At 32.7% G+C, this 25,065-nt stretch overlaps 2 protein-coding genes and 1 pseudogene across 2 annotated transcripts; all 3 read right to left on the bottom strand.

Annotated features, from left to right (window-relative positions):
* Nucleotides 1-1,942: 1,942 nt before the first annotated feature.
* On the bottom strand, nucleotides 1,943-3,063 carry LOC121804307 (annotated as a pseudogene).
* Nucleotides 3,064-11,688: 8,625 nt separating this feature from the next.
* LOC121802888 (flavonoid 3',5'-methyltransferase-like) lies at nucleotides 11,689-15,302 on the bottom strand. Its single transcript, XM_042202576.1, has 5 exons — nucleotides 15,188-15,302; nucleotides 15,018-15,103; nucleotides 14,676-14,820; nucleotides 13,850-13,984; nucleotides 11,689-12,075 (listed from the first exon to the last, which is right to left on the bottom strand). Exons 1-5 carry the CDS (start codon nucleotides 15,236-15,238, stop codon nucleotides 11,776-11,778), a joined length of 717 nt encoding a protein of 238 aa, XP_042058510.1. The 5' UTR covers nucleotides 15,239-15,302; the 3' UTR covers nucleotides 11,689-11,775.
* Nucleotides 15,303-18,397: 3,095 nt separating this feature from the next.
* On the bottom strand, nucleotides 18,398-22,069 carry LOC121802887 (probable arabinosyltransferase ARAD1). Its single transcript, XM_042202575.1, has 4 exons — nucleotides 21,450-22,069; nucleotides 19,961-20,254; nucleotides 19,783-19,878; nucleotides 18,398-19,182 (listed from the first exon to the last, which is right to left on the bottom strand). The coding sequence occupies exons 1-4, from the start codon at nucleotides 21,936-21,938 to the stop codon at nucleotides 18,766-18,768; spliced, it is 1,296 nt and encodes a 431-aa protein (XP_042058509.1). The 5' UTR covers nucleotides 21,939-22,069; the 3' UTR covers nucleotides 18,398-18,765.
* Nucleotides 22,070-25,065: the final 2,996 nt, after the last annotated feature.

The raw sequence follows: 25,065 nt of genomic DNA, 5'->3' as shown, positions 1-25,065 counted from the left end.
TGTAAGAAGTCATTTTATATTTGAGAACAATTCCCAAGCTGCGAGCACTAGCTTTTCTCGGCTTGAATTGGTTTTCATTCTTCTTCCTGTTTTGTTCATTTCCTCGGTTGTACTCCCTTCATTCACCATTAGGATTCCCATTTTTTTTCAACACGAGTTTTAAGAAATGTTAAGAGAAATGAATGGAAGAAAGTTAGCTGAATATGGGTCCCACTTGTATATACTATTAGTTTTAAATAATACTCCCTCCGTCCCATAGTAGATGGCATAGTTGAAGAATGACACAGAATTTTAGAAGATATTGTTTTGTGTTAGATGGAGAGAGAAATAGTATATTTATATTAACGTGAGAGAGAACTTTTTCTAAAAAAAGAAATGTGACATCTTTTGTGAGACAAACTAAAAATACAAGTGTAACATCTATTATGAGACGGATGAAGTACTCCGTATTAGTGAAATAAGTTAGTAGAATGTGAAGTCTCTTACCATTTATAGTAATAACTAACCAAGACTTCTATTCGCGGACGGATCAAAATTGAAAAATAGTACTCCTTTTAGCGGACATAGGAGCAATAGTTAGAAATCAATTTGTCACGTTTGAGATTTTTTTCCACATTTCAAAACATCACAAAGACTAGGTTAGGGATTGAAAAAGTTGTTGGGATTCTTTTTATTACAAGAAATAAAAGGCGGGCGTAATACAACCCAAAGAAGGAATACAAAAGAACGAACTGAACCAAAATTAAAATGGAAAAAATCGAAACAGTAAGACCGTAAAAGTGTTTAGCCGAGTCGAGGAGGCCTCTTCCCGCAAGACGAGAAACGCCCCGGTAGTGCTCTCGGTTTGGCGTGTCGTCCCCAAAGATAAAACGGCTACGTCTCTGGTGAAGCAGCACCGCAATCAACAGAGCTCCGGCGAACTGGATAGAGGAGAGGGCAGGGCTTTCGACAGGAAAAAATAATGCATGAGAGGGAGAGAGCTTATGATGCTATATGCTTTGTGAATATTGTGTAGAGATGCATGGAATGACTAGCCTATTTATAGGCTCAGTCCACTGTTGGGGTCAACAGCCATGATGGTTGTCATCATTGCGAGATTGTAACTGCCGAAAGTTACAGGCGTTACAAATCGTTACGAGAGTTGCTCCTTGACGCATCGGGACACGCGCGCGTCTAGGTTCGTATTGACGTGGACTTCATCACGTGTCAGCCACGTAGGCTCTTACCGCGTCATATTGACGATGTGTCATCCCACTTAGCTTGCTGGCGTGGAAACGTTGGTGGTCAAAAAAGAAAAAGAACTACACCAACCAGCCTTTGGGTCGAGCCCAAGCACCGAGCCCCACGACCAGGCCCAAAGAACAGTCCAAGTCAACTCCAACTCCAAGTCCACAGGCGCGCGGCTCGCCGCATGCGGGCGGCGGCGCGCGCGTGTGGGCTCTACAGCCCATCTTAGTCCACTAGAAGTATTACATGTAATAATCCCACTTATTAAATACTTGTTTAATAAGCTTTTAACTTTCAATGTGGGATACTTAATTAATCTCATGGCTACTCTCATAACTCATTTAATTAACTAGTAATTATTTTGCAACTTTAATCCATTATTTCTCACTCACCGGGAATCGGATTTGAGAAAATGAATATACAACGGTCATCTACTGAGAGCGTAAATCGACGCTATATTATTTAATTTCACAAAATTAAATGTCTCATTGGAAGTATTCTTGGTCAAAGTCCTTTGACCGCAACTATTACAACAAAAGTAAAGTACACAACACAATAGCTGGAAAATCAAACCAGAATTCAATTTTCATAAAAAAAATGAAACCTTAGTACAGAGTACATAATAAAACGATAGTGACACATGATTTATTTATTTATTAAAAAGGGAAGGGAAGGGAAGGGAAGGGAAGGGAAGGGAAGGGAATTAGGGAAATGATCAGGTGAGACGCTTGCACAAAGTGAGGCCATCTCCGATTGAAAGGTGGGCCAATTCAATGCGGGAATCAACGGCTAGAAATGAGTTGAGAGTCATGATATGCCCTCTGGCGCTCCTCATGTACACAGGACCACAGGGTGTTGTCGTAGGCTATAATTCCTCCCACCTTAACCAGCTTCAGTAATTGCTCGTGCTAGTTGATGATGTAGTTCGGTTTGTCCGCATCAACAAAAGCAAAATCAAATGTCCCTTCCCAACCCTATTAATTCATTAATTACTTCATTATCAATAAAATATACCTGAGTCATTTCTATATATGCTATATTTTTCTCTATTTTATTCGTTTTCTATTTAATTCTCTTTACTTTTTTTATCAATCTACTTAACATATCAAACATCCATTTCTTAAACTCTGTACAAAAAATTTCCGCCTCAATTATGAGGGAACAGAGAAAGTACAATTTCTGTATTTAAAAAGAAATGTTATGCTGCTTATTTTATCTGAACATTTAATACACCTTAGTTTTTACTTAAATTTGAATATCTTCAAAATTATTCTTTAGGTTATTAATTGTGCAAAATGAATAATTGGACTTTAATTTAAAAGATTTGGTAAATTAAAAATAATATTTACGTACTAAAATAAAATAAATAATGTTGATATAAATTTAACTAGTAAGAGAAATAAAATATGTAGCATAGAAGTACTTAATTTCATATTATAAAATTCACAATTATATATTAATATTATGTTTGTAAGAAATAATTAATTACCTAGGAGAGGAGGTCCTTCAAGACACTGATGAACTCAATTTTGTGAGTCATGTTTGCCTTTTCAATAAATGGCAATCCAGTTTCGTAGGCTTCCCTATCCGGGTCGATCGCGATTATCTGTACAACGAAGATTATACAAGTAAGTCGAGATTAAAAAAAAAAAAAAACTCTACGTAGGCTGTTATTCAGTGATAACATTTAAATCTACGTACCTGGCCGTGGTCTGCAAGAGCGAGAGCTGTCGCGAGAAGTGAGTAACCACTAAAAACTCCCTTCGCATTCATAATTTTCAGAAGCATAGAAATAAACTGGCCTTCATCAGCTGGCACATTCATAACACTCCTCATCAAATATACAAAGTCAATTATTATTACCAACTATAGTCTACTTCTGATTTTACCACTATTTTTAAATGTGGTGAAAACAATCAAGTATGTGACTTGTCCATTGAAAATTTCAAATATGGATATTGGTCCCTAAAACCATAAACTTTGCCTAAAATTTGGTATTTCCCATAAATTTTAAAATTGGTTTATAATATCACAAACTTTGCACTTCGTTTGGTATTTCCCAAACTGACTCAAATAAGATATTTTCTCTCAAAATTTTATTTTACGTGGGGAATCTACATCAAAAACACGTGGATCGAAGTGGCTAAGACCGTGAAGACTAGGTCGATGCCAAGGTTCATCAATGACGGCTCCTTGCAACCTAATAATCTACGCAACACCGCCACAATCATCGCAAGTAGTGCATTTCCGGTCGCAGTTAGGAGAAGTGGAGTTGATATAAGGCCATCCGAAATCCTTCAATGCCTCGGACTTCTCTGCTTGAATTCCGAACATTGCTCGACAATAATGTGGTGATGATATATGAGGATGATGAAACTAGTGCCAAACCAAATCCTAACTCCATCACTTATAATATGATATAGTACTATATGTTATGTTTATGTAATAGTGTTTTAGCTCCAATATCAGTTCTTATGTTTGAAATATTATTAATTTAACTTCAAGAGGACTTAATGTTGGCATGCCTAGTTTTGTGTATTTTGGGCCAAATTTTAAAACAAAACCCACTACTCAAATTTCCTTCACTAAATAATGAGTAGTTTGACATAACTCATAAATTCCACATTATGTAATTTCCAGCTACACTTTTTTCCTGTCAAAGAAAAACTAATTTATTTGGTAGCTGTTAGAATTAGAGGTCATTATTGTTAAGAATTAAATTCACCAGCTGTGATTGACAACTTACAGAATAAGAATTGAAAAAATTATTTTTAAAAAGGAAACTAATAATAATTCCTCATTTACTTTCGGATTCAAAATTTACTAGAACAAAATAAAACAAAAAAGGGCATTCGGAAAAATCATAATACTAATCACGTACACTGAACATGTATATGATGAGTAGTTCATAATACAAATTAGCTGAACACTTAATCCATTAACCAATTTTCAATGAAAACAAATTCCTGTGAAAGTGCGGGACCTACTATAATCTCCTACTTATTACACTATCAAATTATTACATGAACAAGTCTTTTAGATAGCACACCAATCAATTTAACACTCCCAATTTATGTTAAAGAGATAATAGAAAATAGAATTAACACTATATTAATGGCCAAAAACATAGTGTACAATCATCAAGCACATTGATGGTGTCATATAACATGGATTCAATGGTGTAGAAAAACTCAAGCAAGCATAGTTTACAACTTGGAGCAACATTTAAAGTTTAGCCCGAAAACATTGTGGAAATCACAATAAATACCATAGGAATCATGCTCTCGTGGAAAGAAAGGAAACTTGGGAGCGGATCGTCAGAATGTTGACCGTAATTCCTTCCTTTTCTTCCTCCTCTCTTTCTCTCTCTTTTTCCGCGTTTGAATTGCTTCCCAATCTTCAGTTTATTCCCTCTTTTAAAATTCACAACAGTCGGTAACTGCCAACAACGTTATTGTCAGAGACTCGCCTACACTATTCTGGAATTTCCCGTCGGTTTTGTTGGAATGAGGAAATTAATTAATTGGAGAACAAGAAGGCAATGGATGAAATTATGGCAAGAATATTGAAGGAAATCAATTAAAGATTATGGAAAATCAAATAAAAGGATATTAGTATAATTAAAATATATTTTCCATGTATAGCTAGAATTAGAGCCTATAAAAGGTTGTCTAACCATTGAGAGAATTAATTCAAGCATAATCACAATGTAGTGTTTACAATTTTTCCGTATTTTACTTTCTTCAATAGTCTTTTATTTTCCGCATTATATTTTCTAACATGGTATTAGAGCAGCTAACGATCCTCCGTTAGCTTGTTCTAAACCAAAAAAAAACAGAGTTGTGTTCGTTTATGTTGGATCTGTCTCTTGTTGGTTGAGAAAAATCAAAATTAATAACTAGTCGAGATCTTGAATATCAACTTGTTTTTTGGGCGGCTAAAAAAATGGTCAAATTTATCTCAAGTCTCCCGGATACAGCCTCTTGCCGGCTTCTAATTTGGAATCTGTCACAGGGGGAGGGGGAGAGGCTGTCACCGAAGAGGGGGGGTTGTGGAGGCGGGTGCCGACAAGAGAAGCTCCGAGAAAGCAATCTTGGAGTCATGGTGGCCAAGCTGAAACTAAGGGCTGGCCGAAGTTTACACACAACTATGAACCGGAGGAGGAGCCGCCACGGACGGAGAAGAAGGCTGCAGAGGAGCAGTCATGAAGAGATCGAGTCTCCACCCCAAAAGAGAAGAAAATATAGAAGTAGTTATCCGGCAGAGGGGGAAAGGAAGTACCCTACCGGAAGAGAGATAACGAACGGTCATTGACAAAGCCTCTGAAGAAGAAGGCCAGAGAGACCGTTGAGAAAGCCACCAAAGCCGAGGTTGAGAAATATGCTGTCGGTGAATTGTCCGACCAAGGAAGAGAGGAAGTATCTTACCGAACAACTCATCACCAAATTGAGTTGAGTCGAGAAAGGATACTAGTGTTGCCGTCGGGAAAAGAAGCAGATCGGACAGATCCAAAAAATGGACTCCTTCATCTGACAGAGAGAACAGGCAGCCTATGAGAGGTGGCGCCTGGAAGATTGCCTAGAAGAAAGAGTAATGGTCAGTATACTGTGGAGAAATTGAGGAACTCTCAGGCAAGAGGGGGAGAAGAATTACACCTCCCGGGCAATTCTAACATTGACGGGAAAGGCAGTAGCATTACAGTGAACACCGAGAAGAAGGTAGAGGACGGTAGATGCAGCAACAACACGCCGACATTGGATAAATGAGAAAAAGAAATGTCGAGAAGATGGCCAGCCCCACCGAGGGAGGAGAAGCTACTGTCGAAGAGGGGGCAGCAGGGGAGAGTCTGCGAACTCACGTTATAATGGATAAAGCGTTTGGCCGAGGGGGAGATATCATCCACTTGCCAAACAATTCAATCTCTGAATCAAGGACAGAATTTACAAGGACGAAGGCGGAGCAGCCAACGTCTGCGCGGTAAGGGGGAGAGAAATAGCGTGGCCACACAACCGCTTTGAAGAGCTGGTAGGAATGGGATGTCGTCGGGAGAACGTCAAGAACCCGCGGCCAAAAGACGATGTTGAAGGGGGCTCGTCGGAGGTGGCATGTTTGGAGTGTATGTCACCGAGAAAAGACCCACAAGGAGAAAAGGAGACTGATGGTTACATCTTCATTGTTATGGTTTCCAGAATTAGGAAGCAAATTTGAAGAGCTGGTATCCTTAGGCTCAAGGAAGAAAAGAAAATGGGCTAAGAATGGCCACACAAAGTTAAGATTTGGGCTGCAAATTAAATTCAGTCCAAAGACAAGAATTAGCTGCTCGACAAGAGTCAAAACTGTCAGAATGAGCTACTCAACAAGAGTCAAAACTGTCTGAATTAGTTCCTCGACACAAGTAATGTGACACCTCAACCCCTCTGACGTATACTCTTATAATAAATAAATCCCTTATCATAAAAGCAATCAATACACATGTATAATTTATAGAACACCCATATTATATAAGTTCAAACCAACACTTATCCGCTACATATTTCAAAATATCATGTAAAGTAGTGGAACCCTCTCACCACTCTATATACTATACATTTATCTACATGCAAAAAGATGAGACGGAGAAGGTTGCCAATATGCGTCAGCCGCCGAACCTAATAACACGTGGAGTTCATATGACCCATGTCAGTCAAAACTTTACTGCTATCTTATTCCTGAAAAATTTAGTGGTTTATATGAGCCACAACTCAGTATATATAAATTTCCACCTTTAATCTCACATGATACAAACGTCAAGCATATTCTTTTATCAATACATATAATCAGAAACAATATATAACATAATTTAAAAAAAACAGTTCATATTCATATGCATATGTCACTCTATTCAGTTTATTATTCTGTAACAGTCAAGCCTGGTATCTGCCCCGGGATTCCTCTATGACCCGAATGTCTCTCTGTAATTGGACTCATAGGTCACTCTGTATTTGACCCGAAGGCCTCTCTGTAATTGGACTCATAGGTCCCTCTAAAATTTCAGATCCAGTACAAGACTGTCACAGATCCTCTTTAATCCAATGATTTACATAATCAGTATCATAAACATATCCTTTGCACCAATAACATATCCATATCATATTCAACCATCTATATCAAATAACACATAATCATATTGGATCCCATCATATAATCAAATCATTCATTTTGTTTAACACCTAGCTAAGAAGCAAATAAAACATGTAAAATTAAAAGTGTGATTTATACATACCTGATTATGATAAAATCTAGTCGAACACCTCTCTTCACATTCTACAACCATGAACCCTTTTTGATAGACGGAGATGACAAAACTTGCCATATTTCTTCTATCCCCTTTTCCTTTATATTTTTTTTTCCTTCGATTTTTATTAGTAATTATTCCTACAAACTTTTGTATCTCATCTGTAATCCTCCCTCCCTCTTTTCGTCTAACTATATAAATATATAGGCAAGTTATCAAAGTCGGTTCCCTTTTTGCCAACCTTTTAAAATTATTTATAGATATATATATTTTCTATTATTTATACTTTGAGACTATTATAAATTCTTAAATATTTTGGAATTATCTGTAACAATGACACCTAACTATGCATGCAACACATGTAAGGATTTTAATTTAAACACGTATACTACATAAACATGTCATAATTCCCTATTGTAGTAAAGCTAACGTGTATACATATACACGGGGTGTACAAATATACTATTTATATTTCCATACACCACTACATGTATCCATATATAATTATTTTAATTAAACTAATTAACTAATAGTCTATACATAATACTTCATATTTTTGTTTTGCTCACATATAATAAATAACGTGAATATTACATACAATTATATCAATTCACCATGATTGAATAAAACATCATCCATTATATCCGAAAAATATGTTTGTAATGCTAATAGTAATAATAATATGTTGTTATAAAATTATATTTTCATGTTAGGGATGTTACAAGTAAAAACTGTCAGTCAGAAAAAAATGATGGCTCCTGGATACGAGCTAAAACTATCTAAGATGACTCCCTGACACGAGTTAAAACTGTCAACCAAAAATTGAAGCTCCTTGACACGAGTTAAAACCGTCAACAAAAATTGAAGAGCTCCTTGATAAGAGCCTAAACTTTCAATGAAGAAAAATTGAAGAACTCCTTTAAACGAGTCTAAACTTTCAATAACTCTTTGATACGAGTATAAATTATCAATGATGAATTGAAGAAGCTCTATGATACGAGCATAAACTATCAATGGAAATTGAAGAACTCTTAAATACGAGTATAAACTATTTATCAAACTAAAGATCATGCAAGTTAAGTGTCGAAATACTCGATACTGAACTTGAGGAGGAGTGTTGGAATGAGGAAATTAATTGATTGGAGAACAAGAAGGCAATGGATTAAATTATGGCAGGAATATTGAAGGAAATCAATTAAAGATTATGAAAAATCAAATAAAAGTATATTAGTATAATTAGAATATATTTTCCATGTATAGTTGTCTAACCATTGAGAGAATTAATTCAAGCATAATCACAATGTAGTGTTTACAGTTTTCCCGTATATTACTTTCTGCAATAGTCTTTTATTTTCCGCATTATATTTTCTAACAGGTTTCAGCGACTAGCCGAAACGAGCCTGCACTCCAAAATCGACTACTGCCTTCTTCCTCCCAGCTCTATTTTTACACTTCATTCTACTTCCTACACGAGAAAAACACACTTTTGCAAGCATTAAATCATATTAACCATTCAAAATAGTGAAATAAAGATATAATATTTGGTTCATATCATTAATAGCCATTTAAATCATGATATTTTGTCAAATTCTGGTCTGTTCCATGAACTTTGTAGTTGGAATATTAAATCATGAAATTTTAGTTTTTCTCAATTGTCTCATCCGTGCACAAATCCACATATTTTGGTGATATTTAAAATGCTAATATTTCAATAAAATAAGAAATGAAATGAGAAATAAAAGTAAGCCTCACATTCTACTATTTTTTTTACCAAATTTTCTTACATTTCTTAAAATGTGTGTTAGACTCAACTAAGACTCCTAATGTGGTACAGCGGGTGTATTATATTATTACTCTCTCCGTCCGCCCGAAGATGACCTACTTTTCTTTTTGGATTGTCTAAACCAAGATGACATATTACTAAAAATAGAACACATTTATCTCTACTTTATTTTCTCTCTCTTAATTTATTTCTTCAATTAATACATATAACAAAACTGCATAAAATCTCGTACGACCTAAGGACGGGGTCATCTTCCTTAGACTGAAATAATTATTATTTAATTTTTGCCTTTTACTAGTTAATCTTCTTCTTTTATTCACATCCATCATTACTGTTGTTTGAAATTTAAATTATCAAATTTTTCCCTTTTTAGCATTCAGCTTATAATTATTTAGTTCGTAGCATCATTAGTTTGTTAAGAGCTAAGTATATTCGAAAAAATTCAAAATATAACAAAAAAAATGAATTGGTTGGCCTCTCGCACTTGTTACTGGAACACCAAATGCGCAATGGTAGCCATGGTGGCGGCAGTTTCCTAGGTAATTAAGTATTGTACGTTGGAATAATTAAACGAACAATTACATAAAGTTTTCCATGATGATTATTCAAGAACAATGGAAAACGAGCATAAAATATAAAGCGGAAGCGTACTTTAATCCATCTAGAATAGAACAACTGAATTACTTTGCAGTGGGTATAGATCTTCCAAACAATCAAAGACATTCTTCCATAATCCTATCTTATATTTATATAAATAAGACCCTTTATTTTCTATTAAATCAACAAATAGAAAATCTCATATAATATCTACACTTATTTAACAAATAAATATACTTTAGCTCAAACTTTAATCTCTATTAGATCACTTTAATTGATTAAACTATGAATATTATCTCCGTTGTAAACTCCTCTTTTCTTACTTGAATGCGAAATCGAAATCTGTGGTAATTGTTTGAAATAACATGTATCCTTTCTTGCTTTTATACTCCACAAAAGTTTGAAATTGTTAAAGAAAAGACACAACTTATATGAACAAGAAGCCTTGTGCAATAGTGCGTGTGAATTGACAATAGTGGTAGAGTGGTTAATATCCAAAGTTAAATGTTTAAGGTTCAGTTTACCATAATACAACCCTTAAGACTTTTTATACCCTTTTTTTACTTCTTAGATTTTTAAGGTTATTTTAGTCAATATACAATTCTATCTCTTTACTTAACTCAAATATTTGTGTCTCTTCCCATTAATCTCTTTCTTAGCTCGTGTGTCTCTCTTGCAAACATGCAAGCACAAACACAAAGTATTTTTGTCCACTTAGGCAGAGGCATGAAGATATACTAGTAACTAGTATCTGCATGAGCCATCCCCCATTAAACAAAAAAAATCATAATAATTTCTCAATTCGAGAAACTTCATAACGTAGGTCTTATTTCACTTACATTTCAGAATTTGCTATTAAATTCATTGACCTTACATAATATTGGATTGAAGCAAATTTTCTATTTAAGGGTTTTTTTCTCTTTTTTCCCTCACAAAATTTCTAAGTAAACCAAACTACACTACTCATTTGTGAAATCGATTTAAAGTAAGCCATAGGCGTGTATTTTAGTGAGAATGAAGTGCGTATTTTTGGTACAATACAATATTTTTCTTTAATTTTTGAATTTATTAAATTAAACCATGGGTCGAGCGTGTATTTTTGTGCTCCTATTGACTTACTTTAAGTAGATTTTTAAATGAGTAGTCTCAAAATTAACTTCGATTGGTACATCTGGAACGACTCTGCCTCCGGTGAGAAGAAGAATCATCAATCAATTTAAAATTTAGGTGAGAGTCATTTTTCCATTTTACAAAAATAATGTACAGTATTATTTTCCACGTATTTATATTTTAGCTGAATCTCAACATGATCATATTAAAATGTCAACATATATTTGTGTTGCCATTTTAATAAACTGTGTTGACATTTAAATATCAATATCAACATAATGTATTAAAATATCAACTTAAGTTTATGTTGACATTTCGGTATCATCGTGTTGACATTTTTAATATATTACATTGATGAGTTAGCAAGTTAGCAATTTAAAAAAAGTATGCAACTGATCATACCACTGTGGTCATATTTATTAAAAATATGGAAATGTACATTATATAATAAAATTTTCTTATCTCAAATTTGTGACACAAATTATTATGAACTCATCATTTGTATATCACAACTTTATTTTAATAAAATACACTACTTTAATCAAATGTATTATTTATATTTATTATTAAATTAGTACATTATAATTTTAGACATCATATAATTTTATTATTTCATATTTGAAGAGAATAAAGTGGACCGTACATAGCACGGGTGTGATACTAGTTAACTTATAAAACACATGTTTTTTTACAAAAATACATTAATAAAATCAATCCTCGAATTTCCCCAAATTTCACACCCAGATTTATTAAGCAAAAGAAAAGATAGCGATATTTGAATGAATCAATGAAGGCGGCGGCAAAGGGAGAGGCCATCACCAATGGAAAGATGAGCTAGTTCGATGCGAGAATCTTTAGCCAAAAAGGTGTTGAGATTCCTAAGAAAGATCCGATTCTCCCCAATCTTATCCTTCCATTCCTGGGTTAGATCCTCATCAGCCAATGCCACGGTGCCGGCCCACAGGGTGTTGTCGTAGCCGATCACTCCTCCCACCTTCACTACTTTCAGCAGTAGTTCGTGATAATTAATGTAGTTTTCTTTGTCAGCATCCACAAATGCGAAATCAAATGTCCCTTCTTCTCCCTGTAATTAATTTATTTCACATTAATTATGCTACAATCAACTGGAAGTAGTACTATTTAATCATAGAGTGATGCTAAATGGCCATAATGTGGCCGGCCATAAAAAGTTATTTTAGTCCATTTACATGTATAAAAAAATTAGAATTATCGATATAAACTTATAAGTGTGTGAATGGACTTGTGAGTTGATACTTATTTTTGAATTCCATTACGTAAAACACATTAATATCACGAATTACTGTATACGTTGAGCAATAATCAAGAAATGACAGTAGTAATAAGTTGAGCAAAAACTACGAAAGAACAACACTAGCATGTTGAGTAACATATAATGAAGATGATATAAAAGTAAAATCAAATAGTATTAAACCAAAAATTTGAAAAAAAATCATTTTTTTTGTTATTTACTTAATTTATGGCTGGCCATAATGTGGCCACATAGCTTTATTCTTAATCATATTATGTTTGATATAAAATATTTATTTATTTAATATGTCAAACATAATTTTTTACTCATGTAATGTTTTTGAATTTTCTACTGAATATTATACTAGTATAAGTTTAAAATAGTGATAACTAAGGTTAAGTTATTTATAAAAAAATTTCTTTTAATTTTAACCCATATATACAATTGTATGATGGTTTATAAAATAACATGAAATATTGTGTTAATACTTATTTATTGAAAAAATATACGTATTCAAATATATCTTACTATTACAATTATTTATGAGGAAATTGAACTTGAATAATTTAGGGAAACATAATTAAATTTAGATAATAGTAGTAGTACTGTACTTGAATACACGATCACTAGTAGTGAACGACTTCTTTAGATTGCTATATTTTGTGGGTGGTCTTAAGAAAATGATTAAATTGGAATAATATAATTAGGTAGTGAGTGTTGGGAGCATTAGTAGCAGTGGCGGATCCCGGGGGGCAGGAGGGGGCGGTCGCCCCTACCCGACCGTCCGGAGAGCCTAAATTTTTCATTGAATCAAGCCGAAAATAGCATATCCGCCCCCTCCGTAGATTGTAGAAATATTTTTGTTTTCAATAAATGTTATATAAAATGTAGTAGTCCAATGGTTTGGTTGTTGGATTTTTAACCTAAATGTCTAGGGTTCAATCCTCAACAAAAAAAATATTTATTTTCATTTTTCATTTTTTATTTTATCAATTCATATTTCTTCTTATTATCAAAATAATACCTTTAAATACTAATAAGTTGCATATATTACGTTATTATATTTATTCTTTAGTTAAAATCATTTTTAATCTTGTGTTAAAGTTTTTTTTATCCTAAAGTACTTATAATTTGATCAATGCATCTTAATTATTCTCTATGTAACAAAAAAAATATTTTAAATATTTTTGAAATATAAATATTTAGTGCTCTACTGATATCACTTTTGTATATAATATTTACAGTGATTTTAAATGTACATATATTTATAATAATTTTATATTTTAAAATGAGTAATACATATGCAAGCTAAAGCATGTTTGTATTTATATAATTTTTTTAAAAATGAATAATACATATTTGCAAGCTGAAGCATGTTTATATTTTATTAATGAAGCTAGTGCTACTTAAATATTAATATAATATTTATTTATTTTATTATTAAAAATAATATTAAATTAAATATTTAATATTTAAATATAAGTTCCGCCCCCGCCATTTTCGGGTCCTGGATCCGCCTAGTATAATCCAACTATGACATTAATTAAATTAAATTAAAGATGTAGATTAAAAGAGAAAATGGACTCACACTGTGAAGTAGTAATTGGTTAATAGCCGTGACTGCGTCAGAATGAATGAATTGGATCTTGTGAGTCACGCCAGCTTTCTCAATAAATGGCAACCCAACCTCGTATGCTTCTCTATCCGGATCTATCGCAATTATCTTAACACAATATTTTAAAATTTGGATTAATAACCAAACCATCCAAGCTATTAAAATTTACGGTTGTAACAAAACACAAAATTCAATAATCAAATTTTCACATTTTCAACTTTGATTCATGTCATTAAAGTCATTTTTTTAAAAAAAAGGTAACTTGCCAAAAAAACCTATAAATTTTAATCAAATTCTAGTTTGTTATGTAAATTTAAAAATCAACCATAATAGCTTATGTAGTTTTGAATTTGTTCTCTATTAACTCAGTGGTGAATAATTTGTTCTCTATATTGTTTATATATTTTAACCAAATGGTGTTGATTTCTTTATAAACAGATAAAATTGTTTAATTCATCGGTGGTGACGTCCATGTATGATTTTTTGTTGTCATATCAGATACTACAATTTTACCAAAAAAAACCACGAATCAAAACTTCGTTATTATTTTGGTTGGTTTGCAAAGTTGCGGGACGAACCATAATTCGACCAAAGTTCAAGATTTTTTTGACAATTTACTTTAAAACAATTATGCATGGACCAGACCAGGCAACTCGCTAGTTCATGACTGAATTGATTGAAACGACTAGTCTGATCTGGTCCAATTTTTGAAACACGACCTAAACAAATTAATTCACCCAATATAGTATTATGTTTTATTACTATAAATAGTCGAATAAGTATTTGTGTAATTACTTACTTTGGCTTCATCAGGGAGGGCAAGAGCAGTAGCTAAAAGGGAATAACCAGTAAAAACTCCAACTTCAATTGTTTTCTTTGCATTCATAACTTTCAACAACATTGAAAGAAACTGCCCTTCATCTGCTGGCACATTCATCACACTCCTGAAAATAAAAAAATTAAAAAAATGGATGAAAGTTTCAAAAACTTAACAAAACCATATGACCATGATCATGTTAGTATTTCTTAATTACATACATATACAAATGTCATTAGGATTTTTTGGAATAAAAAACATAAATTTTAAAGGTCGTGTCACAGTGGACTCGAACCCAAGACTTAAAAAGTAAACATTACATACAGGTGACTGTATTTATCAACGGTAGCCTGCCGAAGCTCCTTGAGTTGTTGGTGCTCTCTTGGATAGGCACTTGTTTCTAGTAGGTACTGAAATTATATGTCAAAATCAGTAAAAGTAAGTCAAAATATATAATTAAGAATTTTAAATTATACAAAGTGAAAGAAATAAACCTTAGTGAGGGCCTCGCTTTGAAGAATGGTGCATGAGAATTTCTCTTTCATCTTGGAAGAAAAAGGAGATTAATGGGAAAGGGATCAAGATTTATTTTTGTGGATCTCTATTAGCTTCAACTTAAACTAATTTATAGAGTTCTTGAATCCATTAATATAATATTTTTTGTATTTAATATTGTGGGGGTAGGTTGGTAAGGTATGTTAAGTGTTGGTTTGGTGGTTGTTCTCTTTTTCTATTACACAACCATAGCACGGCAAAATTGAAGGGTCCTACTCCTGTTATATTTAATACTCCCTCCGTCCCTAAAGAATATGCACTTTGAGTTCGACACGAGTTTTAATCTAAAATTGGTAAAGTAAGAGAGATGAAGAGAGAAAAATTAATTAAAGTATTGTTAGTGGAAAATGAGTCCAACCTCATTAGAGAGAAAAATGTTTCTAAAATTAGAAAGTGTATATTCTTGTGGGACGGATTAAAAAGGAAAGAGTGCATATTCTTGTGAGACAGAGGGAGTATATATTTTTTATCATAATATATATTGAGTGACGTCGTTGTGTATTGGATTAGGAAAAACAGTTAAAATCCTAGTGATCATTACAATTTACAAGATTCGCAAGGAAAAGTCAAGATTTATTGTGTGTTTGATTTACTTATGAGATCGGTAGATTCTCCACCTATCAATTAATGAAATATTCGTTCCTTATTATAGTGACTCATTTAATCTTAATATATAGTATGATTATTTGCTTGAAAATTTATGAAGTACTGATGAATTCTGATTTTACATAGTACTCCATTAATTTTAAAAAGTGTGTGTTGAATTTGTTGAACTATTTATTGGTCTGATCTAATTAGTTGAAGAATATTAGTGTTAACATGGCTTGGTGATTTCGGCTAAACGTCACGCAACTTTGATAAGCTCATACCAAATCATGTCAATAATAATTCTTATTGAAAATTTTCATTTGTAGCAAATACATTGAGTAACACACAATTGTTAAAATGGTATGCAATATAGAATTTACCGAAAGTTCAGAAATTTCAAGCAAATAACCATAATTTATATGTCCGTGGTTATGTGTCAAATTACAAAATCATTTATCTTTCGCGGAGAAAGATAAAATTAAATCTACATTGATTATATTTATAAGAGTTTTTTGCAAAAATTATGCCATTTGTTCTATGTATTTTGCCCCCTTATGTTTGAGGACCTGGCTATGATGTCACTATATTATAAACAGTGACCAGTTCATTATAGACATAATTTATGACGAAAATTAATGTATTTTTTTGTGATTTACATAATTTAAGGTTAATTGCATATAAAATCTTCAAATTTTAAATGAAAATTTATGTATAGTAGGTAAATTGAATAGATTACTTCAATCATTTGACAAAAAATCCATGACTTCGATCTTGGAAAGGAAATGTTAATACTATCCTTTTCATTAAAAATGGGTTTAATTTTGACGGTTGGATCACGAGATTTGATAATCAAGATGAAATTTATATGCACTTGTAATCAACGATATTTTATACAATTTTCATTACAAGAATGGGTTGGTTATAGACTGATTTTTGTAATGAACAGTGGTTTATAATTATGAAATAAAAATAATTATTAAATAAATATGTCCCTATACATACACATATAATAGAGATCAAATGCAATAGGGAAATATTGTTCATATTTTATATAATGACTACTCAGTGTGCACAATAATATTTTAGGAATTATAAAAATGAGTGTGCGAATGGGCCAAGCAACATGGGTTAAAATTATAATCATGAAGTCGTTGGTTGATTATTAGTAATATAAACTCTTGCTCCTCCGTCTTATAGAAGTATTAATTCTTTTCTTTTTTTATCTATTCTACAAAGTATATACTTAATTTCTAATTTTAAAAATTCTTTTTTATATGGTAATTGAATTTATTTTTTTACTGATATTATTTTTTATTATATTTTTTTACTTTACTAATTGTATATTAAAATTTATATCAAACTAAAAATATACTATATTTTTATAGGACGAAAGAATTACGTATTTAATAGCAGTACAGCATGGATTATTTCCACACCACAATATTATATATACGTATGATTGAATATTTGTGAGTGTTGCAATTCATGACTTCATCTAAGATTGACCTTAACAATGGAAAAATACTTATATGTTTATTTAGACCAAATCACCATCAGTTAATGGTTGAAGCTTACAAAAGGGTGCGTACTTTGTAAAACTCTTGATTAATTATTATTAAAGAACGATGAATACCATAAACAAATAGGCCTATAGGAGAATTACTAGGAAAATTGGAGTTCAAGTTTTATTGAAAATGGAAATTTCTCCAAATTAACTTATGTGCATGATTATAACTAAAATTTCTCCAATTTACTTTGTAAATATAAGTAAAATTTCTCCAATAATCCAATTTACTTGTAATTGTAAATAAATGCCATTAGATGACTTTGTATCAGATTCTAAACTATTAGAACAACTAAATAACTCTCCTCACAACTAAGTGATAAGAATATTGAGAAAAATTATGAACTGTGTACAAGCGATATTGTGACTACTATAGTTCATGAACAGAAACATAATTAAGTGGAATAGAATTACAACGAAAAATAGTACTCCCTCCGTTTCTTCATAGTTGAGGCAAAACTTTTCGGCGCGGAGTTTAAGAAAGAGATGTTGAATGTGTTAAATAAATAGATAAAAAGTAAGAGAGGGAAAAAAATAGAGAGAATAAAGTAGAAAGTGAATAAAGTAGAGAGAATAAAGTAAGAATGCGTAAAGTAGGAAAAAGAAAAAAGTTACTATATAGGGAAATGACTAACTATGAGGAAACTCCCCAAAATGAAAAAATGACTCAACTATAGAGAAACGAAGGGAGTAGTAAAATAAATCTAACTTATTGTAAGTCGAGTCGAAAAAAAAGCAATTTTGCCGCAAGACAAATTATGCCCGACTAGTACTCTTGGATTTTACTGTCCTCAAGATAAAGTCACATCTGCACTTTGATAAGGATAACAATGCCCATAATAGACAACATACCTAATTGCAAAAGGCTTAAAAAATATACCTAATTGCAAAAGACTTTAAAAAATTTGTATTTCATGTTAACTGAAAGAGAAAAAATAATATATTTGTATTAATAGTATGAAAGATGACGTTTTCCTAAAAAAGAAATGTGACAATCTTTTATAGGACAAAGAAAATGTGACATCTATTATGAGACGGAGTACGAATTACAAGTCACACGAAAATCAACATCTTTACAATCTGCAGTTAAATCATCTCTTCTCCCTGCCCAAATTCAAGGCCTACTTTCTCAATATTAACATACAACACTGCATACCTTCGCTACACGAACACATCCTGCAACATAGAAACTCAGCAACTATACAACTCATTCGCCAGCAGGGTACGCAGCGCAAATGATTGACTGCGCATTTCCTGTTTAGCGTTTCCAGTGATGGCCGTGAAAACCCGTTACACCTTATTGCACTTCTGTGCCAAAAAGAATGAATATGAATGTACAAAGATATAAGAACATGCTTCTCAGTGTTATCTCCACCAGTCGGGTATTTTCAGCCTCCTACTCCGATGCACTGCAAGCTTAACCGTGGGAACTTTCGCCTTCACCTGTCTCCAAATCATATTGACCGCGTCTTCGTTCTTGGGAGGATACTGAAATTCAAAGTGGTGTGAAATATCTTTGAGTCGCAACCACATGTTTGTCCATTTCTCTGGTGAAACGCTCCTGAGCTCATTGACCAAGTAACCGGGTTTAAGCGCTTCATCTACTGAGATGAAAATGGAGAACTCCTTGTAGTCTATTTCACTTTCGTAAGGTAGCTCAATTCTGTCACTCACAATGACGGGAACGCAGTGGCTGACAATAGCATCAAATAGACGACATGAAGATGGAGTGTCACCCGCAGGATGGAGACAAAACTTTGATGAACGCATATGATCAGCAGACTGGTATATGCAAGAGAAAGATAATTTGTTAGTTGAAACGTCTATTGAGTATGACTCTGTAGCTCCAGCCATACGAGCAAAGTTAGAAAACTCAACAGAGAAACGATCCCTCGAGAGAACATATCAGTGTTCCTGAGTTCCATCTCGTGACAAGATCTCAAGCAATTTAGTATCCAGATATTTTCCTAATTATGGAGCAATAAGAGATAGCTGCAAACATTGAAAGTAAAATATAGGAATCTATATCTGTATCTAATAGTATAAAATTGAACTCTTAAGATTAAATTTATGTAGGCATTGAATGTTCTCCGTGCAATAATTTAGTAGGCATTTAATGTTCTCCATGCATCGGCACGGAGGGAAAATCTGGTTGAGGAAAAGCAAAAACTAGGATCATATGTAAAATTATGAAGTAAATCTGAAAGCATGTAGTAGACTGAAAATGGTTCATTTTAGCCCTGACCGAAGAGAAGTACAGAGATCATGTGCACAATTAACATGCCATTAGACTCATTACGGAATAACATTTTCACCTCTGTATCTTCTTTAAGTAATATGACTACTATCATGTGGGACAAAAGTAAAAGCCATAAGACTTACCGCTTTGAAGCCTTCTTCTGATGCATGAGCCTCCTCATAAATGACATCCTTTGTTCCCTTCAGTGCCTTGTAAAGTTGTGCACGAATTATTCCTTCCTGCAAAATTAACATGTCTGAAACATGTGTTTATTTAACGAAATCCTACAAAATATGATAAAAGCCTGTTTGAATTGCATACATCTTTTCTATGGGTCCTTCCGCGGAAGAAAAGAAGTGTCTCACGAGACTTGTATGGATCTTGATGGTCTTCGCTACTATATGATTCTACCATGTGTGGATAGGGTGCAACAACATCTTTTGTCAGAGTGGAAATGTTCATTATGCGCCCAAAATCAGCAACTATGAATATCGAGGCATTGAGCAGATCACGATAATGTCTGAAAGCATTTGGATGATGCATGGGAATCACATGATCTCGTCCATCAGACCTCTTCCAGTAATCTGATTCTCTCAATATATTTACCATCTCCAGCTACAGTTACAGGTAATGTCATCAGCTTTACTAAATGAGAAGATTTGATTTTGTAGACATAGGCCCATAAATAAAATAATATGCATGAGTCTCTTGGTTATCAATTACTATCAAATAGTACAGTATAACACTTAGAGTCACAAACTCTCCAGTCTCCACTCTCTACCCATCCAGTTTAACTAATCCATTGCACAAGAAAGGATGATGTAGGAAGGAAAACCACATTGTACAAAAATGCTACAGAAGATAAGCCAAGGCTTCAGTCAGGTGCATAAATGCGATTCTAGGAGGACAGCACAGCAAGAGCGTAAAATACTTAGCACAAGTGCACCAACCAGGCCATAATATGGTCTACTGCTGGGCTCTACTGAGCCGTAGATGCTGTTCACATGTTTAAAGTAAGTATGCTCTTGTTGCTCTACCATTCAATTTGTTAGGAAAAAATATTAGTAAGTAGTACTAGTTACTTTTCTAACTATTTAGAGAACAGCTATTCGGAGGTGCAGGTATCAAGCCATATCAATGCCAAACACAGGAGAAAACAATGCATCTGTATTTGTGTCAATTTTAGGCTTAAGAGAACTTGATTGCAAAACACTGCAAGATTAGCAAATCGGGCAACAACAAGACAATCAAACAGATAAGGAGATCCAAAAGCACCCCATAAAACCATATTTGTTTTAAGGTCGAAACTCTGAAGACCAGGTAAAACAACCAGAATCATCACCGAACCACTTATTGAATTGCAATTTCAAGCGACAGCGTATTGTTCAAGAAGAAAGCCAACACAATGTCTTCATTGAACAAAAAATGCATTTAACATCTAACTCACAAATAACAGGCCCTATAATTTATAACTTCACATCGAAAATAACCTCTTCTACACATTCAATAAGCAAACCGATATATTTCAAATTAATTAGTTAAATGCCGATTTAATGATCACGGACATTTGTTGACACCGTTTGATCTATCACCAGAGAACTGAGTGTTTGATTTGAATATTGTATAAATTACGAAACAAGCTCTATCACATTGTCATCTGATTATGTCAATCGAAATTCCTAGAACTAATGGTGGCGATCTCAATTGAATCACTACAAACAAAACATTTGTCTCGCTATACACGTTAACCTGTAAATAAATAATTGTAATTATAAATATAAAAATAATTCAATTCTAACAGAAAACGCACCTGCAATTTCTCATCCACAGTATCGATCTCCGCCATATTCCGAACATGAACATTGAAGCTAAGAGACGAGAAAAACGGCACGAAGAAGACGTCAGCCAAATCGGGGTCCATAACCCGAACGGCCTCCGTGGTCGACTCCGATTCCCCATCCCCGTCGTAGAGAAGCGACGCCATCATCCAGTACTCCACACTGTGCTGCCGCCGGAGTCCGTCGTTCCACCTCCAGGCGGGGATGTTCCGGGCGGTGACAGGAGCGGCGTCGGAGAAGTTAGGGTCCATCAATCCGACATTGAATCGCGGCGGCAGATCGTACATGAAGACTCGGAGCGGCGGCGATCCGGCTCCGCACGGCGAGGCATAACTGAGCTGAGGGATGAAATTGAGGAATTGCGATTTGTAATCCAGGGTTCCGCCGAGCAGCAGTGCGCCGATGAGTAGAGGAACGCATACTGATAAGCCGAGGAGAGTTCTGCTTATAGATTTTTGCATTTAGCTTGAGAGAGAGAGGGAATTTGGCAATTGGAAGAAGGTGAGAAGTGTGTATCGGGATTTTCGCAATGGAGAGGAAATGAATGAGCAAGATTTTGGTAAATTTTGAAACTGTGATTTATATGATTGGATTTGGGAGAAAGACGAAAATGAATAGTACTACTCCATTTAATATTTGAGTATTTAAAGAAAAAATATTTTATTCACAAAAATATTAGTTTATTTTGCTATTTTTGTTTGCCTGAATCTATTTTTTTTATTATTTTAGGTAAGTTTCTTTATTGAGTTGAGAATTGCGATTATTTAGGAGTAATATTTTAATTATTTTTTCATTTTATCTTTTTTTTTTGCTTAACTAATTTTATACTACTACCAGTATTAAATTTTTTATCGTTCTCAAATTCTCTATTTTTACATTTTTCCACCAGCAAAACTGATTATTTTTATTTATTTCATTTTTCTCATCTCTTATTTATCTGTATTATCATATCATTTGTCTTTCTTAAATTAATCTTATTTTATGCTTAGTCAACTTATGTATTGGGAACATGTTTCTATGTTAGTATTTTCAAAAAGTCAGTCCACTTGATCTAAATAATTTCAATTTTGAGAAAACATTTTGAGTTGAAATAGGAAAAAAAAAACAAATTTAGTAGTAGTATTTAATTTGGTTAAGTTCGATTATCCATATTTCAATATTTTTTTCATCGATCCTCACTCCTATTTAATTTTGCATTAAAAATAATCATAATTACAATTTCAAAGTCGATAATCATTCAATAAAACATCCAGTAAGGCAAAAATCAACTAAAATAGACCAAAACAATATGCAATGAAATAGCAATATAGTATATTCATATGAAACTTTAATTTTATTCTATCAAATTTGAACTACATATATATTTCTATCATGTATACATATAAAATCTGATCTATATGAAACACGTATAGAAATATTTTTGAGACTAAAAAATATCTCTAAGTACGATCTAAGATTATTTTTTATTTTAAAATGCTAAGAGAAAGAAACGAAAATAAATAAAATTGCCTGGGGCAGAAAAAAGTAGAGCCAAAGAATACTTACAAAATAAAATATTTGTCCAGAAACTATGACGCTATTTATTTTCAGTAGAAATGAAAACAAATTTGCAATTATATATAACTGGGCCAGTAAAATCTAAAAAGCCCATAAAAGCCCGCCCAAGGAAAATAACCCATCAAAGCCCAATAGTAGTTAAATGGGTTTTTCATTAAGCAATAATACACTTCTAACATCTTAAATTCAATTTGGTTTGAAATGTGGAATTCGTGTGAGGAAATTATCAGAGTTATCAAAGATGAAAAAGAAAACTCAATATATATATTTTTTTTGGTGAGAGAAGACAGGCCACCGCCTGATTACAAAAATAAATTAGCGAGCAAACGAAATACCAAGTCTATCGTGCAACATTGTCAACAATACTGCGTGAAGTTTGTTGATTTTCGGATACGGGCTACATGACACTCGCATTCTCAATAACCCATATATATATATGCTTATTATTTAAAACGTCATCTCAATTATATTACAAATCTTTTAAATTAACATCTAAAAGAGTTAGAAGGTCTAGAACATTATGACGTTTGATTTTATTCAAATTCTAATTTTACATATTTAAATTGATAAATCATCATTAAAGTCAATCCAATTGCGATGTCCTAGATAAGAGTACCACGAAGCTCAAACTTAGAGGATCAAACTATAGTTTTCCTATAAAAAGTGAAGAGTTGGGATGGATGTGAAGCTACCTTAAAGTTAGAGGCTGGTTTTTAGAGTTTTTCAGCGATACTCATGGACCGGCAGTGAAATCGTTTATTGTCCTAATAAATCTAGTTTTCTATTGAGAGTAATCATATTCATGTTCTTTCGCTGAGGGAAGGGGCAATCGTATTTCCTTACCATTGTTGCACAAGAATTTAAGAAATTAGCATGGAAACTTTCCTCGTAACGTCTGATGAATAGTATTATTACCTATCTATTTGGTCGAATATTACTTTAATTAGAAGCATCATTACATAGATGATTTTTAGGAGTAATTTAAATTGAAGACTGAAGCAGTCTTGTTTAGGTTTATACTTTGCTGTGCATTTTATATGATGGAGATGAGATGAGATGAGATGAGATGGTGGGTACAATTTCTTAATTTGAAAAATCTGTGGCATTCTTATCTAGTTATCTTCTGCATATGGATAAAATCCACCTTCACATGTTTCGATTGAAGACTGAAGCAAAGCAGTATATAGGTTCAATTTTATCTTCGTTTTGTTTTCAGTTTGCAATTATATTAAAATTAATTATATAGGTGTATTTGTATTTAAATTAAAATGTTGTGTTAGCAATTTTAATTTTATAGTATAATAACTTGGTTCAATGTTGTTGGTTTAAACTTTTCTACATAGTTAAAATAAATTTTGATTACTTGTATTTAAAAATAATAATTTATGCATGTAAATATTGTATTGAAACAAAAACTTAAATATAAAAACAAGATAAATAGGTTTTATAGGGGTGTGTTGTATTGTTAACCCATCCTTAAATTGCTAACTACAACTAAATGATAGGTATTAAATTTTTAAATCAAGGACCAAGATCATTCAAATTAACAACAAATTAGTTGTAGTTAACTTTAAAAAAATATCTCAAAACTTAAAATGCATATAATTATCTCGATTTAATTATTTTTTCACACAACATATATCAAATTAAAGATAATTCTATAAAGATTCTAACGAGATCCTACGTGCATATGTTTCGATATTAAAATTTGATAATATTTTCATAAATTTTCACATATTTTGTCAAAAGCTTTATGTCAATATAACTAACCTAATATGTTAACTTAATACATGTAAAATGTCAATATGAAACTGTGTTGACATATTCAAAACATGGTGTTGATATGTTTAATTCACTGTCTTGACATTTTAATCTAAAACCCTAAATTTAGAGTTGTTATTATTTTTTTGGTATTAAAAAATAAAAAAACAAATTTACACATGACAATTTATAGACTATTAGATCTTTAAAATCTTATGGTGTTAAATTAGTTGTAGTTAGTAATTAAGGGAAAGTTAGCAATTGATCACG

Source organism: Salvia splendens, chromosome 5 (assembly GCF_004379255.2).
Source record: "Salvia splendens isolate huo1 chromosome 5, SspV2, whole genome shotgun sequence".
Classification (NCBI taxonomy): domain Eukaryota; kingdom Viridiplantae; phylum Streptophyta; class Magnoliopsida; order Lamiales; family Lamiaceae; genus Salvia; species Salvia splendens.
This window is presented reverse-complemented; position numbering and strand designations above follow the sequence as displayed.